The 12,043-nt window shown below is 36.9% G+C and overlaps 1 protein-coding gene across 1 annotated transcript in view; it reads right to left on the minus strand.

Moving 5' to 3' along the window:
- Positions 1–11,624, minus strand: part of LOC134541916 (exocyst complex component 2) — a 29,567-nt gene extending 17,943 nt beyond the window's left edge. The window contains exons 1-8 of the mRNA XM_063385658.1: positions 11,445–11,624; positions 9,576–9,698; positions 8,196–8,348; positions 6,807–6,954; positions 5,684–5,879; positions 3,610–3,730; positions 1,801–2,015; positions 828–943 (exon numbers count right to left, since the gene is read on the minus strand). Coding sequence (XP_063241728.1) covers positions 828–943; positions 1,801–2,015; positions 3,610–3,730; positions 5,684–5,879; positions 6,807–6,954; positions 8,196–8,348; positions 9,576–9,684 — 1,058 coding nt within the window. The 5' untranslated portion in view covers positions 9,685–9,698; positions 11,445–11,624. The remainder of the gene's footprint in view (positions 1–827; positions 944–1,800; positions 2,016–3,609; positions 3,731–5,683; positions 5,880–6,806; positions 6,955–8,195; positions 8,349–9,575; positions 9,699–11,444) is intronic.
- Between the last annotated feature and the right edge of the window lie 419 nt (positions 11,625–12,043).

The raw sequence follows: 12,043 nt of genomic DNA on the forward strand, positions 1-12,043 counted from the left end.
CAGTCAAACCCCCTTCATAACAAACACCCCCTTCTACAAAGTGTTTGCCAAGTCCCAGTACTATTAAGTATACTAGTATCTAGCAAAACACATCTTCATATCTGTGTATCAAACATTTTTATATCTCTTTTAGTTAAAAACTTCTTTATAACATCAAGAGACAGTTCTAATTCGCAGAACTATTTTTCGTTAAAGTAGCCAAAAACTAATTAACTGTAATAGTTCTAAAATCATTCTAGACCCCTTAATGTAATGGCCCGTGGTCCGTCACTACCAGAAGAAACTCTTAAAGGAAGGGGATGTGGAAGAAGGGGGTTTAGGTAGGAGGAAGGTCAAGAACATATTGGATTCCGGATCTTTGCACTTATTGGTTAAGTATTGCCTTAGTCTAGGGAGTCATAAGATGTACTCAGATATAACTACCATGCCTAAAGTGTTCATTGAACATTCTATTTATTCACGCTTCGAACAGGAGACCCCCAGCATACGTGACCTGAGTGCAGTTCATCCTCATTAATCGCATATGCAGCCCATTGTACTCGTAATATCCGACTACCATTAAAGTACATCTTAAGCGCATCTCTGCAACTATCATTTCTCTACTCTTGCTCTCTTAAATACCCAGCTCTCATCCGTTGCTTCTTCTTATGCTTGTACGTTTCAAGAAATTTCACGTGCATATAACCATTAGAAAAAAACTAGCTAAACTTCTGGGCTGCAAGTTATTCTAAAAACCCAATATTTAAGCTCCGTGATGATCAACTTAATAGTGCTTCACTGTAACAACAGTATGAACTAGCTACAGATCTTCTAATTGGAGTTTTTACCTAATTATTTTCTTCTGTTCTTCCAAAGTGCAAGGCATCTCCTTCAGTTTGTTCTGCAGGAGCTCCTGCAGTTTGGCTACACGCAGTTCAGCTTCCGCCAGCACCTTCTTAAACACCTGAAACATGAAAATAAATAAATAAAACTTTTACACAGCCTCAATATGGTAAATCAGCAGAGTACTAATACGTTTAACTCATGTGACAATTATTTAAAAACTGCTCTGTAAATGTTGCAGAAAAATATTTTTTGCTCTTTTCACAAACAATGGCAGAGCTCATGGATTCATCACTGTCATAATCTCTCGCACTTTCTGCTTAAAGGCGCCGTTTGGCTGGAGCGTAAACTCGCTACAGTGTATACGGTATGTTCTTCTTGCTCGGAGCTGGGTGGGTCTTCTCTTCTTCTCTTCTTCTCCCTCTCCCTCTCCCTGCTCTTAGTACCCTCCCTCCTCCCCCCTCCAGCGCTGCTGGCCTTGAGACGACTCAAGTTGCCGCTTCGTCATGTGCCCGAATCCACTTTGCTTCTTTAGTTCAGTTTGCCATAGTTGGCGCACCGATTACACACAACACGTCTTGTGATGCAATATTGCAAAATACTTATTTAAGTGGTTAATAGTAACGTGTTAACACTGTAAGGTATTGTGTATATGTTACACAGACAATTTAGACCGCGTGCATAAAAATAATTGTCGGAATCACTCATAGAAATAGATGTCTGGACACTACTAATACATAGACTTGATTTCTCAGTTATTCGCAAAACTACTACTTGAAAACCTGTATGGTGCTATCAATTAAAATATAAATTTACATTGTACAGAAGTTTTGTTTGTATTCTTTTTTCCCACATGAGGCTTTCTCAACCCCTTGCAGTCTAATCAAAAATTGTTTTGGACCAAAGTGTTTGATAATTTTTAGAAGATTGACAATTAATTGTAATACTATATTTCATTTGACATTCGGAACCACTGACCGGCACATCTGAACTCCCAAACAGGTTCTTGGCTCGGGCGAAGTCATTGATGACGACATCGTACTCGCCCTTCTTGATGTTGCGCTCGATGCTGACGGGCAAACTGAAGAGGAACTTGAAGCGCTGCAGCACGCCCAGAGCGTTGCGGGTTGCGTCTGCACGGTCCCTCCTGGCCAGCACCTCCTCAAACAGCTTGTTGGCTTCCTTCATAGACACTGCCACAGCAATCAATCAATCAATCAATCAATTGTGGCATTATGTCTCAAAAACACCGGTTAAACTGTTAACGTAACACTGCTTAATGTAATATATAGAAACACACTCTGTATCAATTAGTTCTCTACTAGTCCATATTTTAATAGTTAGGTACTAAACTTTGTAATTTAGCATAGCTGTACATAATTATTGTAACATTAAAATCATCATATATATATATTTTTTTAATATTACAAATTAACATAGTATGTTTTCATAATACCTAATGTGTTACTACGGTTTTTGTATGTTTTTGTGTTGTTTGTCATAGTTGTGACTTTGTCTCTTGTAGTGTGGGTTGGTGTTGTCTACATGTATGTACATATATGTAGAGTAAGTTTTCTGTGTAGTGCCTACCTGTTGGTAGTGCCTTCCTGTATATGGTACCTACCCATTGTGCAGTGCCTGCCTCTTGTTTAGTTTTGTTTATTATAGCTAGTCTTGTTAATTAGTATCACGTTTGTCATTTTGATTAGTGCATACCACAAATGTTATGTTACTGTTGGTAGGCATGTTACAAATAAAAATAAATAAATTATGAGATGATAACAGGAGATGAGATGAGATGGTGAAATGCATTGATGTAGGAAATGACAGCATCCCGAAAATAATTCCCACCCATGCACTGCAATATCTGCCACGTTCCCCAAACTCAGATTACATTGGTGGAAGCTAAGCGATCACGTGATACTACTAGCAAATACTACAAATTGGAAGTGCCTACCCTCTATTACAAAGCCCAGTCCCTCTACATTTTTACTGTCTTTAATTGAAATGAAAATATAAAAAATATAAAAAAACAAAGGTTACTGTGATACAACATTGTTCTACAAGATAAAAAAGTGTTTAGTTCATTAATTTTCCTGTTTTCACAAAAAACAGGATTATCAAAATATTTTGCCATTCACTTTTTAATCAAAAGTGCTCTCATAATAATGTATTGAAACAACTCCAATGTGTCTTTAGTAACACAGTACTTTACATATAAAAGTGGCTACAAAGATAAGACACCTTAACTAAATACAATATTCAAAATCACTGTTTTAAATATCACTGCTTAGAACTATGGATGAATAAAATGCACACTTTGTCAGGTGCACGTCTCAATAAAGTTGGCAGCGAGCAATTAAAATTACCTATATGGCTACATTTCATTATTTTGATTGATGGCATAAAAGGGTATATTTCTGTACTAGTATAAATACTGTATTAGGATAAGAAAATCAAATAAAATAAGTATAATTATGAAACAAAAATAAGCAACTTTTGTGTTTACATTTCAAGTACAAGTGTCACACTCAATGCTTTTTAGGACCAACGGTACACGCACTCTATCAGACCATGGCTGACCAACAGGCGTAGTCTGACGTGAGACATGAGCTTCTCTTTATTTTCAAGGAATAGACTCCCGCAGATGCGTTTCCATTTTTGCACATTTCATTCTTATTTAGAAATACCTATTCTGTACTTTACATACTCAAATTAGCATATATATATATATATATATGTGTGTGCTACGCTCACATAAATTAATTTATACTATGAGTTAATTACCTTGTATAGCCTCTTCTACTTTTGCTGTTGGATCTGAACCATATTCTTTGATGTCAGCCTCAAATTTTTCTTTAAGAATAGTTAATGTATCCAACTGGTCCATCACAGATCCAACATTGGCCTGGTTAGAACAAGATTCATACACTGATTAAGATTGAGTAGTTATTAAATAAAACAAAGAATTAATGTTAAAAGATATACTTTGTCTTAAAAAAAACAGAATTAGGCAGTAACTATTTCTCAAATGTAATGGATCTTGTGTACTCTCTGTAACATCAAAACAGTTAGCGAATAAGCTTCTGCGGAGAATACTATTTTTTTTTCTTCATTTGAATGAAATATTACAATATTCACAAATACTGAATATTTTTCTAATTTAATTTTAACATACAGTGAATTTTTTTTTTTCCGCACTTCACAGGAGTCCAAGAAAAGTTTATCCAAACTAAAGTTAAATAAAAGAGAGTAATAAACATGTAAGCATTACAAAGAGGTGTAAAATAAAGAAAAAAAAATACTTTTTTTTAAACCACAAAAATTTAAGTTTGTAAGTTGTTTTGTTGATATTGTTACATACAGAAAATATAATATTATTAATAAATATAAAACAATGTATGAATATAGATGGAGTACAAATAAAAATATTTCAATAAGTCATCATACCCTCAAACACGTTAAATTTTGTTTTACAATGCTTTTTTTTTGTAAATGTGTCCGAATTGGTGTGGGCCTATTTATTGGTAACAAATATTTTGGAAAAAAAAAAATAAAAAATTATAAATGTTGCATTGAATATCCAATTATTCGTGATTATCGAATATCAAACTATTCATGAATATTGAATATTTTTCGAGTACTCAAAGACCCCTAGTAATGAACGAAGTAATTAAAGTTTAACATCTCATCAACATTGAGATCATTAGAGATGTTCAGGAGTAAATAATTTAAATGGAATACCCAGAAGAGACTCGCTAGGTTCACAGCATCGTTCACCATGTTCCCATTTGTGTTTGACCCCGCTGGGATGGACCCGAATTGTTGTGGAAGGACGCAAGTGGTCTGGCCACTTCAACTACAATGGTCACACTGAGCTAAATGTTCCGGCCGGCATACAGAAGCCAGTAGTAAGAGCACTGACTATATTTGGAGCCAACCATTTGTGTATTCATATTGTATTGGGAATAGACGTCATAATAAGTTTTGGGCCGGTTCTTCAAATGCGCTGATTTTGATTCCAGTTTTGATTCTACTATTTAATACTTGTTTCTTCAATTTCGATTACATCTAAATCCATACTCTCAGGGATGGATCTCTAGATTGGCGGGGGGGGGGGTGGGGGGGGGGGGTGCAGAATGGGCTGACCAATTTTTTTTTTTAACTTGAATATGTATAGGTTTTAGGTAATACAACAGTCAAAATAAGTTCAGTTTCTGGTCTTTGTCAAATATAATTTTTTCAACATCGTAACTTTAACATTGTACCATAATTAAAACCACCAAATATATTTTTTTATCTTTTACGTTTCCAGTGAACCTTGAACACTATAGTATTGCTATGGATACAGATCTACGTGAAATAAAACTAACACCCAACACTAGCAAGTACACTGGGTTTGAAAAAATCCAACTTAAAAGGGGAATGGTGGGTGCTAAACACAACGTTCATCAAACTGCTCCTAATTTATGTACTTTGATAAAAAAAACCTTACTGATATTTTACAAAATATGTAATTACATTCCATTTATCTTTATTCACCTATAACTTAGAAACACAGCACATATAACACTTGGCATGCATCACCGGCACATATCTAGTTTCAATTTTATTCAATTAATTTTCTTGACATTACCTAGTTTTCTATTCTTGTAGCAACCCTGTTAATTATTATCCTCTTGAGAAAAAAAACGTCAGTTCATATAAAAATCCATTTAATTGTATTACAGATGTTACCATTCAGCAATACAAAAAAAAAACCAACTGAGAACAACAAAAGGGGCAACCAGTACCTAACACGATCATGTAACATTTACAATGCTGGAGGACAACAAAGCTAGGATATTGACTCGGATGTCACCTTCAGGAACGAGAGCTGACCCTCCTTCTGGGACTCGACCTTGCGCCGGAGGAACGCCAGCCCTGCCTTGAGGTCGTCGAACGAGGTGGCGTGGTGGTGCTCCAGCAGGAACCAGCCCGCGACGAACTGCTCCGACGTGAGGTCCCCGGAGCCCTCGGGGAACAGCTCGTGCAGTTCTTCCTCCGGGAACTTCTTGCTGCGAGCACACACGACATGACGGCCGAGACACAGCAGCCAGCCCACTTCCTTCATTTGCTTTCAATGTGTCCTCTGTGTGTGAGCTGTGTTACTTGTTGTGGTGTTTGTCTTCTACCACTGCTGTCCCTGTGACAAGCGTTTGTCGTCTTAATGTACAGTCATCAATTATTGTGAATGAAGCAGTTGGTTTCAGTGGTTTTGTTTTTGTCTCTACCATTCGTTTGATGGCTACTCGATTGTTAGGATCTCCGTTGAATACCTAAGTCTATGTCTAGTTTACTTATATTAGGCAATGAAAACAGCTGTTTAAATTTACATAACAGCAATATATACCATTGCCTTTGCAGTTTTAACATAAATTCACAATCTCTATGCTGTACTGAAATACTGCAAGTCAATTTTTTTGATACACCTTATTTCTTAGACATTTTTTATGCACTTGGAACTATCTTTGTGTAAAGTATTTGTAGTCTCTTCCCTTATTGATGTGGACCAAAACCATTTTTTTTTTTATTTGGGTGTTTGTATTTTTGTCTAAAATTTTTAAGTGCATAAATACAACCACTCAACAAAAGTTTTGTACCACCTGGATTTTTCTGCTAGCACTTACCAACAATTTTCTGTAAACAGCCAATGAAAATATACATTTACGACACCCAACCCTCAAACCACTTAACCGTACAAACCTAACCAAAACAAAACCAGAAATCTAGAAACTGTAAATATCATGCTTGCAAGATAACCGAGTGGTGAAAAACTTTTTCCAAACAAATCTCTTAAATTAACATTATCATTCCAACGATATATTTAAACTACCTTTCATTAAAATTAATTTAATTTTTTTTTATGGATTTTTGTAACACACAACGCTTCAAAATATCTAATCTAGGTAGAGCTAGCCTAGTCGTGATCAGGTAACACGTACTCATTGCCCTCGACAGACAGCCCCAGGGGGTCTTCCTGCTGGTAGCTGGTGGGGGACAGCGAGCGACGACCCCACGCCAGAGTCTGCAGGGGAGCCTCTTCCACCCACACCGCGCTTTCCTTCATGGGACCGATGGTTTCATGGTAGCCTGCACACAGGAACATGCATTACCTGTGTTTCATCACTGCAAACAAACAACACAGATTATCACCCTCCGTAAACTAATATTTAGTCAACGACAGTCATCTGGTGTGATTGAGGCCTCCAAAAATATTATATTGCAGGTATAAAAATTTATCAACATCCTACATATTATGGCTAGTATAAACTACAGTACTACCTGTTCAATATAAAACAATCTTAAATCATAACATTAACAGTTCAAATAATTTCCTGTGACAACTTGCTGGCGTGATAATGTGACAGCATACAGCATCAATCTCAAAACAAATTAACTTTAAATAACTTTGCAGCTGTAATTTAAAACATTATTTTGGACACAGGCTATATTGCAGGTTTACACTGTACGTCATAGAGGTAAACCTGAAGAACGGACAAAGAAAGATAAATAAAAAAATACACAGAAAACAAGCCAAAACGAGCCTATGTCAAATGTTAAATGCATAGACAGAACAGAGAATTTGTGTTCTGTTTAATATCATTGTTGGGATGCTCTGTTTTGTCACTGTGTTGTTCAAGATAGTTGCTTGTCAGCGTTTACTGGTCTTCTTGTTGTCAGCCAACCGTGTTTATGCTGTGATACTGTTCTGACTAGTTACTTTCACTGAATTCTCTGTGCTGTCTGTAGATTTAACATTTGACATTGGCTGATTTTTGCTTGTTTTCTGTGTATTTGTGTATTCGTCTTTCTTTGACCGGTCTTCAGGTTTTCTGTCCAACATACGGTGTACCTGCAATGGTGTGTGTGCAAAATAATGTTTCAAACCATCTTCCCCATCGCAAGTAATTCAAAGAACATATCTGCAGCTGTAAATAAAACCCACCCAAAAATAGTTTATTTAGTTGAGAAGACAAAATTACTGACAATCTGTCAGCTCACAATGAGCATTAAATGGTTACAACAAAAGTTTTAGCTGTACTATTACACTGTACCCTGACATTTAGTAAAATTTTGAACCTGCATTCAAAACCATACACGTTCAAAACCCATCCTGATTTTGTTATCCCATGGGTTCTCGAAATCACTCCAGGCAAATGGTTTCTTACTATTGGCCATAGTTCATTTCTTCCCAATTTCCATTAATTGTTTTGCATATGTTCATCTGTAAACACCTCATTGTCCACAAGACGTACAAACCAATAAGTAAAATAAATATGCCAAGTTGTGCCACCTTGCTCGGAGTAAAACCACCAATTCAAAATGCTCACCTCTAAACTGCACAGTGGATGTGCCTTTCCCCCCTGAGCGTGTGGTGACGATGATGTCTCCACGCCCTTTCCCTGGGCCAGAGCGAGCGATTATCTTGTTTTTGGACTTCCATTCCGCGGAGAGCAGGCAGTCACATCCGCAAATTGTCAGTCCTGCGGAAAAAGAGAGTTGCATGTTTCAAAACACCATCAAGCCGGTGGGTAAAAAAGTTGCAACATGTAACATGAGGTGAAATTTTCTTTTGTAAGTGAAATTCTGGTGGCCCCAAAAAAAATGGAGTAAAAGCTGACTATTTCTACACATTTACAGCAGCATTATTCCTGAAAGTATTGCAAACTGAAAAATTATATTTTTTTTCCATTACGAAGATGATTTTTAAAAGTTTGTAATTTTCCTTAGCTTTAAGATAATTATAATGATCTGTGTGCCGTACACATATGTTATGATCAAGCCGCTGGCTCCTCTCTTACTGAACCCGGTGCCGAGGCTTACAAGTGGAGTGACCCGCGCAGCAGGCTGCGAGCGACCACGTGTCGCCTGTTGCCCCGGGCAACCACGCCGAGGGCCATCGAGGAGGTCCGAACCCACCCGACCTTCAATGTTCGCCAGCCAGAGACTCCAAGAAAGGGCAGGCGCATCGTTCACCCTACTCTCGGGCCTACGGTCAGTGGCGTAACAGATCTACGAGCTCGCCCAAATTATCGGTAATCACTCTGAAGGGCACCAACCAGCTGCACAGCTCTGCTCACCATCTGGCTGCTGAGCCGCTGAGTCCGACTGACCGAGCCACCGCCTGGGCGTCACACACAGAGTCCACTGACAGCTCAGTAACCTGACCCCCGCGAAGGCCTGCCTCACACAGGCCGTAGCTCGAGTCGCCCAACTGTTGTGTCAGTCCGGAGTTACCAAGTAAGGATGAGCTGCTGTGGCCATAGTGAAGTGTAACATCATCATCCTAAAAGTTTTTTTAACATGTCACCAACCCTGCATGTGAGTTTCTTGTCTAACATGATAATGCACTACTTTAAGGAAACTGGACTATGCAAACAAATTTCCACTTTTCTTCTCAACTAAGGCATTCATGCTAGGTTTAGGTACTTCAATATTTTCTGTTGTAAGCGAATAGTTAATTAACAGTAGCAAGTAGGAAAAATGGTTCAAGGAAAAAAAAGGCAGCTGGAACCACTTTTTGGGATGCGTAAACCGACAAAAACTATTGTTTATTAAAAGCGTCACGTGACAGATGTACCTAATATGGATTTCACAATGCAGAGTAACTCAAATGTACAATAAATGTGATCCAAATATAACTTAAAATTAATTAATGGCAAATGTGGGTCTACTGTTCATTTATACTCCAAACATGCATTTCAGCTTGCCTGTCAGATCCATAGGCCCAGTTCCCAAGAACTCCCCCCGAACCGTAACCTTGGTGCCTGGAGGCCCTTCCTTGGGCGATATGCCAGTCACTACAGGCGGTGGCCCCATTCTGCAGTACCTCGCTGGAACACAGATACAGATACATACATGTGGTAATTAAGACGATAAAATAGTCATATGCAGGATTCCCCTTCCAATTTCTATATGTGCAATTCTTAAAAAAACAACAAATATATATATATATATCAATATATATAAATATCAATATATATATTTATATATATATATCAATATATATAAATAAATATATATATATATATATATTGTTCTGTAAACGATATATATATTGTTCTGTAAACGTTACCCTGGCCATAACTATAAATGTGACCTGCACGCATCACATAACTTGAAAGGTTTCCAATGAATTATATTATATATAAACTTATACTTCCGTCAACTAACACATGCTTCATACCTTAGACAAACTTGACAAAAAGATTAAGTTGCCAAACTAACAAATTTGCAGTAACTGGTTTTATTTTTCAAAATAAATTATATTGTTTAATTATGTAGGCTAATTTACTTATTTTGAAACAAAAAATTTAGTTAGTGTGGCTATCAAAATAACTGTTTTCGTATTTAACTGAAATTTCTAAAGCCTAAATTAATTTACTGAAAGATGCTAGTAGTGAAATAATTTTTTCAAAATATTTACTAAAATATTGGGTGGGCATTTTATAGATGATTATGTAAAATTAACTTAAGTTTTTAACCTTCTAGACTCTCTGAATGACTGAAGAATGGTTTAACATTACATAGATGTTATGGACGATTAGGGGCGATTAGTTGAGAATTTAGCATTACCTGGAAATAATCGGCACGGGAAATGGAACTACCCTCAGAAAACTCACTGGCTCACAGCAAGGTGTCCAACATTCCCCCCCAAAAAAAAGTGTTTGACCCCAGCCAGGAATCAACTCAAATGCCTTGGTGATGATCTCACTACTCGGCCCAAATGAATCCCTGACACTCTCTGGGTTAGACAGTAAGCAGTTGGTACTGTCGGTAGTACAAACTAAGTGAATGCTGACTGCATCTGAACTGAAAAACCTGACCCAGATTGTAAACTGGCCAATGTGAACTTGGCATAAGTTGGTTATCATTCACTGTGACTTGGATACCGATAAGGTCATGAGCAGTAAATGTGTCACTTCTTACAAACACTTACATGAATACACATACATTGTACATATAGTACACTAAAACCAGTGTGTACGCGCAAGTGTGTGCTCTATGCTGAATGGGGTATGCTACGGCAGTGTTTGATCCATTCACAGTTGTGTCCAAGAGGGAACTGGTGGGAGTACAGATGGGTGGATGAATGGGAAGTGGAGGAGAATATAAAAGGATGAAAAGGGAGGTTATATTAATATCCCAAAAGAACTAATGTAGCAATTATAGGTTACGAAGATCCAAAAAGGCGAAAAGATTGGTTAGTTTAGATGTACCAGGTACTCAGTGGGGTGGGACGTTGAGGAAATTTGGGCGGCAGGATAGAAACGCCTAGAAGTAGGAAAGTGAACTCAAGAAGTTTTTTGACAAAGGTGAACACAAAGTAGTAAAATCAAGTTGGTTGTAATAACGATCAAGTAATAACAAAGTTAGATGAGTGTGTGTAAGCAAGTAATATGATACAGATCCGGAGGGTACGGAAAAGTTGGACCGCAGCAGGTTTCATATACGAAATTTAAAAAAAAGTAACTATTTACAATTACTTAAAGAACAAACAAATTTTACAACAAACAGATTAGCTATTTATTCCACTTTTGACTTAACCTCAAAATAATGACTCCAGAAAATTATACTACCTCTAAACTAATTTTGTCGAGACTCCATTTATATAATTAAATATCACTTATATTTCAGGCACAGAGACTATGTTACAATTCAAAACAATTGGCGTGAAGTAAATTATCTAGAGTCTAGAACCAAAAATTTGCTAGAACAGTACGTCTCATTTTGTTTGTTTCCACAGAGTTTTATTTGATTCCATGATTGAAAAAACATAGACTAATGATGACATAGAACGATTCTTTTCTTCTGTGCATAGGATCATTACTATCGTATGTATTTTCTTTAATATCAACCTTTTCAGCTATGACTGTAGTATCTGAAAGTTATTGTAAGCATAGGGAACATCTGTAAAACAAGTGAAGTAAAACTAAATCTACCTTATTTTTTATTTGGTTGCCTCCTGTTTTCTCCAGTACATACTAGAAGGGAGTTGTCAATAAATATTTCTTTAGTTCTTGTTTAAACCTATTTAAATGGACAATTTCCTTAATTTCAGTTGGTAATTTATTAATTAGTTTGATACTACTGTAGTAGGGTCCTTGTGAAAATAGTTTTGTTCTATGTGTGATTAAATGTAAATCACATCTATTTCTAGTTTGATAACTGTGTATAT

Source organism: Bacillus rossius (genome assembly GCF_032445375.1).
Source record: "Bacillus rossius redtenbacheri isolate Brsri chromosome 4 unlocalized genomic scaffold, Brsri_v3 Brsri_v3_scf4_2, whole genome shotgun sequence".
Classification (NCBI taxonomy): domain Eukaryota; kingdom Metazoa; phylum Arthropoda; class Insecta; order Phasmatodea; family Bacillidae; genus Bacillus; species Bacillus rossius.